Source organism: Aptenodytes forsteri, unplaced genomic scaffold (genome assembly GCF_000699145.1).
Source record: "Aptenodytes forsteri isolate BGI_AS27 unplaced genomic scaffold, ASM69914v1 Scaffold166, whole genome shotgun sequence".
NCBI lineage: Eukaryota > Metazoa > Chordata > Aves > Sphenisciformes > Spheniscidae > Aptenodytes > Aptenodytes forsteri.
The window spans coordinates 7,163,799-7,170,860 of NW_008796110.1; the positions used below are offsets into that span (position 1 = coordinate 7,163,799).

Consider the following 7,062-nt stretch of genomic DNA (forward strand, 5'->3'; position numbering starts at 1 on the left):
GCCCCCCCGGGGGGGGGGGGGCGCGCGGGGAGTGAGCGAGCAGCTCCGTGGTGCTCAGTTGCCAACTGAGGTTAAACCACAACAGATCTTCAGCACGTCTACATGAGTCCTTTACGTAGCTGATACTTAGAGACTATTTAATATACTAATAAAGCAATTTATATTGTTTGTTCATCTTTTAAGGCATAATCATATGTACACCTTGTTACCAACTCTCAATCACGTCTTTTTTGAGATCTAATACTAGGTGACAGTATCAGACCTTACTTTTTGCATGTTTAGTTCATTATTACATCAATGATTAAAGTCCGGCCATATGCCTCACAGTACACATGTAACTGGAATTCAAGTAGTTAGTCCATTTGAACAATAGTTTATCAGATATTTTCCTTCGCTTTTCAACTTAGCAGCAGTAAGCCCCAGATTTAGTCTTGCCCCTTGACAGGATGTGATCTAATAACATTGGTGAACAGAGACATTCTCGGGTAACCCGCATAGACTCATGCAAATAAAGTATAGTCTTGTTGTCCAGAACTGCCCTGCTTGCAAAACAGAACTCAGTAAGAACAATTCATATTGTCGTACTACCTGTGTGGTCACAATAGCAGCGTGATAGTTTGTGCAGCTCTCCCCACGCTGTACAGCATCCAAGTACAGTGAAGCAGCGTCGACAGCCTGCAGAGACCAGACCATCCCCAACAAGCTGTTGTGGAATTCTTCCCCTGAGACTTTCACACATGCTGGAAGAGCCACAAGGGCACCTTATTTTTGTTCACGCTACATCATGAAATTGCATATCTATTTTCTAGTAGAGACTTCTCTCAGAATGCAGAACAGCTTTGAGATCCTGTTTCTGTTTCCAACTAGGAAAGAACCCAGATTCAATTGTTTTTATCCTCAGTTCCACCTTGAAGGCTTAACATGTTTCACCAATTTCAGTATTGGTGAGAGATTCTGTTGTCCCGATAAACAGATGAATAGATACTTGCGAAGAAGTGAAAGCATACAACTTATCCTCAGGTCCTTCCTGAGTCCCACTGTGAAAACTGACATAAAACTACTTGCTTTATACTTACACTGATGTGAATGAGATACTCACTAACCTCCCCCTACTCCAGACTTACTTAAATTAAGAATTTGACTGTGTACATTTCAGCCTAGTGTTATCTCCTTGCTCTTTCAAGATTATGTGAATGACTCTTTGCCTACATGCAGTTTGCAAGAAGCTGTTACAGTGCCTATGTTACAGAATTACAGTTGCAGTGGCCCTAGCATTAGAGCTTGTGGATAATTGAGTCTCCAAATGCAGGAGAAAACAATCCAGAAAGAAGGTGGAGAATGCTGAGTCACAACTGACACCAACATATCTCAGTAAGTCACAGGAAAATCCCCGAGGCTGTTGCCATTTCCCCTGCTCCTCAGTGCTCCCCTGGATCTCAGCCACAGGAAGATGTCTGTACATTGCTAACAGCCAAAAAAGCAGTTTCCTCTTCTGATTTATAATCCCTTTTCTGGAATAATTTCCAGTCCTAGAAGATATCCAATTGACATTTACACACATAACACTTCCTGCAGAGCACTGTTTACAAATTAGTCATACCTTCTTCCACTAAGTAGCACATCAGAGTCCTGCCCATTAGTCACTATCCCTTCTGCAGAAGGGATATGGCCAATTACTTCTATCCAGAATAGATCAGCTGGTCATTTCTTTGGCTCCGATACAGCTATCTTACTGAAGTGACCGTGTCCCATTACCTCAAACTTACACTTCACAAGTGGGTCTGATAACCAATGCTTAATTTTTATTTTTGATGTTAAAGCAAAGACCTCATGTGCACTAGGAAAACCAGATGCTGTTATATACATGTGTGTATATACGTGTTTCCATATGTATAGGCTTAGATTTCTCTCTTTTGGCTCTATCTAGAAGACAGGCAGTGAGAATTTCTCGTTCTCTCCATCTGCATTGTCAAAGAGATTTTCCCTTCACTTGAGGACATTCAGCAAGACCCCTACTGAAGGAGCTATTAGAGACTCCTGCTTATGTGTTCACAGCTCTCGGGACTTCAACAAAGGAGAGGAATGTTCCTCCAGCCAAACCTCAGCAGTTTGGGAAGCTTTTTCCATTTAAAACATGGATGATAGGGAGGAAACTTCAAAATTAGTGGAATTAAAAGTTGCATGTCACTGTAAAAGCCCAATTTAGTAGATTGTGTCTTGCTTCCTGGTCTTGGGTAGGTAGAAAGAAGAAGGAAGGTAAGCAGATTCCATCCTCTTTCCCATGCTGGCAAATTCCCATGTCCTGGATTTCTACTGACAGCAAGGATCAAAGACTTACAGTTCCTTCTCCAAAACCAAATGTCATCAATCCTCCTACTTTTCTATGTTTTGTTGTATGGAGAGGAAGAATAATTCAGATCATGACCCTTCCTACACCGGCTTTGCAGTGGCTCCTAGTGACAGGGGGAGGCAGCTGCAAGCACAGAGGAGCCCTCAATAAATATCTGGCAAGTCCTGAGCCTTGTGTCCTCCATACAGAAAAACAAACCTCTTCCCATGATTCCTTCTGTTATGTTTTCTTGCTCTTAATGCAGCTATAGTAATTGCAAGTGCTTTGAACTGTGCCTCAGTACTTGCCTGACAGCCTTAGTACCAGAAAATGTTAAAGCCAACTTAAAGCTCTCTGCATTCCAGGGATTGTATCTGCACAAAGAAGCCAGATGCTGAAAATGGTCATTCCCAGGCTTAAGATTCTTGTCTCCAAAAGCCTTTTAATATCTTGGCAAGCTGCACCAGAGACAATACCAGTACCGGAAGTATATACATGACCAAGATAAATCAGAGCCTTCCCTCCTGCTTTTAGCAACTTCTGACTCCTGTCCCACACCTCCCTCTAGTGGGAAACACATTCCCTAAGAGACTGCAACTCGGATAAATGTTTGCTCTTACAGCCAGCCTGCCCTGCTGATTTTGCAGAGGCAGTTTTGCAGTCTGAAAGAAGTCTAACACCTGAACTGAGAAGACTCTGCCTGCTGCTGCTACGCTTGGATGGAAGCATGATTCTGAGGACAATTTTAAAAGCAGAAGCTATTAACACACTAAGATAAAGCAGGTAGTTGTTCACTGTTCAGCTACTGTTATAGACCATGGCTCTCATTGTATTCATTTTGTGTTCAGCTCACAACACTGAGGCTTTCAGAACTTCAAAATTTAGGGACAGATTATACCAAGGGCTTTGTTTACCACTATTTCTATACTAGCCCAAATTAACAGTTCTGCACCTATATAACCATCCCACGCACTGTGCCAAGAATTATAGCACAAAGTGCTTAAAGAGCACTTGCCACCCCAGAAGAGGTATCTTCCAAATGCTCCCAGTACAGACAAGAATGGTGTAGCAGCCCCGTGTAAACCCCTGCTACCAGATAGGTATGCTTGGATTTTTTTGTGCACTTTCCACTCTGACTCCCCAAAGGCAGAACTGAGGCTCTTTTGTGTAGAAACACAGAGAAATTACACCTAGCTCTTTGAGGTACAGTAGAGTTTTCACGTATGAGACCAGGGAACAAGAATTACGTGATCTGCTGAAGCTCCTCAGCTCCAGTCAGGAGAGGGCAGTGTCACCCTTACACAGATCGCAGCAAGGATTGCAGCCTGCCCATGCTGCAACATAACTACTGCCTCACTTACTGTACTGGGTCTGGCTGACATCCGGGTACCTTTCTTCATAGTACCCGTATGGTGCTGTGTCTTGGATTTGTGGCTAAAACAGTGTTGATAACACTTGCTATTGCTAAGCAGTGCTTGCACAGTGCCAGAGCTTTCTCGTTTTTGGACTCTATTTGCACCTCAGCAAGTAAGTTGGGGGTGGCCAAGAAGCTGGGAGGGGGCACAGCTGACTCAAACTGGCCACAGGGATACTCCATAACATGTAATATCATGCTTAGCAATAAGATGGGGGTAGAGGATGAAGAAGGCAGGGTTTCTGACTTCCAAAGTGGCCATTGCTTGGAGACTGGCTGGGTATCAGTCTGCTGATGCAAGGTGGTCAGTGACTGCCTTTGCATCACTTGGGGTTTTTTTCCTCCTCTTTCTTTCCTCCTCTTTCCTTCACCTGTTAAACTGACTTTATTTTGACCCATGAGTTTTCTCACTTTTATTCTTCCTTTTTTCTCCCCCACCCCACTGTGAGGGGACAGGGAGTGAGCAGCTGTGTGGGTGCTTGGCTGCTGGCTGGAGTCAACCCACCACAGTTATTCTTCCCAACTTGTAACAGTTTCTCTAACTACAATCCCTACTTCAACACCTGTCTTTTACAGAAACACAATAGTGAAATTTGTGATTAAACTTGAACTGCTCCTGATCATTCATGTTATAAAGACTACATTCTGTCCAATTCTCCTTTACCTTAAGTAAAGTTTGCTTTACTTAAAATAGTGTCAGATTTTGAGGCTAGCATGACTAAGCGAACAGGTATTAGGGATCCATCCCTTTCTGTTCAAGTGGTAGAATCCCAAAATCTCTGTATCATGCAAAGCATATTAATATATTTTTTCCTTTGAAAACTGTTTACACAAGACTGATTTCAGACTTCAGATTCACACCCTTCCTGTTCCCAGTACAGCTCCACCGGGGAAACAGCTATTTTCTAACACATTCTTGAATTGCCTCAACGGCTAACTTTTCAACTACTTCAGAGGTATGTGCCATATTTGTCTGACAAATAATAGGAATTACAAGGTCTCTTTATAATAGGAACTAAGAAAAAGAGGACAAAAAGGAAGAGTTGAGAAAAAGTTAATTGACCTACTAATTTTTTCTTCCCCACACTGGCTCTAAACAGAGACCTTTCTCTCAAGTAGAAAGTGACAATTTCTCATCTAACCATGGATAAACAACACTATTTACTCCTGCAAAAAATTTTATTCTGTTTTATTGAATTACCTACACACATTAACTGTGTCCTGTTTTTCTACTACCTCTACAAAAGTCCCCTCAGTGACTGATTGCATATTGAAAAAGAGTTTTACCATAAATTAATAATTTCTTCTATCTTTAGATGATCATGTTTATTTATTAGTGTATTACCACTTCTTGCTCCATGTCATTATTTGCAAGTTGTTTCTATAGTTATACATTAGAGATACATAACTGAGAAGCTATATCCTCATCAACTTACAGCAAGTTTTTGCTGTGGTCTGTTTCTCTGGTTATTTTCTAAATTGAGTCTCAGCTGCATCAAATACTTAGGTAAAAATGTAAAATCTCCTAGGCCTTATCTGCACCTGATGCCACTCTGGCTGGGATGTAAAGACTGCCTTAAAAAAACCCCCACAAAATAAAACCCTACTGCAGATACAGTTATGACTGTAGCTAAATAGCATTGGTGAAATGTAATCGTTGTCACTGCCAGCATGTGCTAGTGCTACTAACATTTATTTTTTACATCCTTTGCAGGCTGTTCCCTTTAAGAGGGATTTTTTTTTTTTTTTAAGTCAGAATCACTAAGCTATATCTTAAAGTACACCCAGTATAATCAGTGAACTAAGCTAGCTAGACATATACTTACTTTAAGGCTTCAGTAAGACAAGAAAAGTCTTAATGGAATACAAAATTTCTGTGGAAGTAATGGCACAGACTACAGCATAGCCTATTTACTGCAACTATCATCAGCTCTTACTGGTTTAGGAGCAGTGCATCATCCAAGGCCAAGTACTATCTAACTTACTTGAATTATGACATCTCTTCTCCCTCTAAGTCATTTGTAGATATATACAAAGTTTCAACATCTTTTCAACATAGATAAGATAGTTTTTAGGTAAAAACTCAGATCAAAGCTTATGTATTTGGTCAGGAGCTGAGAAAGCACTTTTATTACTGAGATAAAGCACACTTCTTCCCCATCACCTCTCTTACTGTAGGGATAGAGATGTTTTTACAAACCTACTTCAACTGTTTATTAAGCTAAAGCAAATGCTTCAGTAGAAGTACTACCATTGACTTCAGTGCAGATGAAACATATGTTCTAAATGATTACATACTTAAGCACTCTGTTGTAGTGCAGCTGAGAAGCCCTGGCCCTGAACCTAGACACAGCTTCTTTAAAGCATCTGAATAGTTTAACTGAGAGAACAAAAGCAGTTACTTACACATCTGCACACACATGCCAAGATCTGCAGTGCTGAGTCACAGCTTAAGAGTCATCTAGTGTCACTTACCTCCAGAAATGAAGCTCAAATCCTTCACACTTATCCTTGCATTTTAAGCAGGGGGCACCAAATCCTTGCTCGTGGCCCAAGCCCATCTGTGTACAGAACAAGATGACTACAGTCAGCTTCAAGAAATATGCTGCATGAATGATCTTACTGCTGCCTTTATAGGACAGCATTCTGGGGTCCACTCACCTTTCTGTTGTACCTACATAAGTGACAGTGTTCGAACAAGCCTGTTCATAGGGTTGAGCTAGCAGGCAGAAAGTTAGCCTTACCCAAAACCGAGTATTTTTCTGGTGACTTGACTCCCTAGCCCAGCTTGCTCTGCAAGCTTCACACAAGGGAAGAAGCAGATTCTTTGCAGCTCTTCCTTAGGTCTGTGGCTATGAAACCATAGTGAGTGAGGCCATAAGACCTCAAGTCAAAGGATATTTAATCCAGCTCAGGACAAAGTGATTTGCAGTATATGACTTGGCAAAATACAGGAGATAAAGAAATAAACAGATCCCACATTTATATGCACTAACCTGGGCATCTGATAAGAATAAAAGAAAACATCTAAGTGATTAGTCTAATATTCCTGAGTATATTTGAGACTACTCTGATAGTGATTGAGAGCAGAACATACCCTTTACAATTACGTTTCAGCTGGACTAATACCAGCTTACTTTCCAAGGAGAAAGAGCAACAGCACAGCTAGTGAAAGCAATGACCATAAATGATATGCAAAGGGTTTCACAGTGAAAAGATTAAAAGGACAGACGACCAATTCATAATGCAGAAGAAATATGAGAGAATACAAAAACCAGCGCAGAGTAAAGGCCAGGTATTCACACAATATATCAACACA

General features: G+C 41.2%; 1 protein-coding gene across 1 annotated transcript in view; it reads right to left on the bottom strand.

Moving 5' to 3' along the window:
• TES (testin LIM domain protein) overlaps positions 1–6,304 on the bottom strand; it is a 17,229-nt gene extending 10,925 nt beyond the window's left edge. The window contains exon 1 of the mRNA XM_009286819.2: positions 6,219–6,304. Within this exon, the coding sequence (XP_009285094.1) occupies positions 6,219–6,304 (86 nt within the window). The remainder of the gene's footprint in view (positions 1–6,218) is intronic.
• Positions 6,305–7,062: the final 758 nt, after the last annotated feature.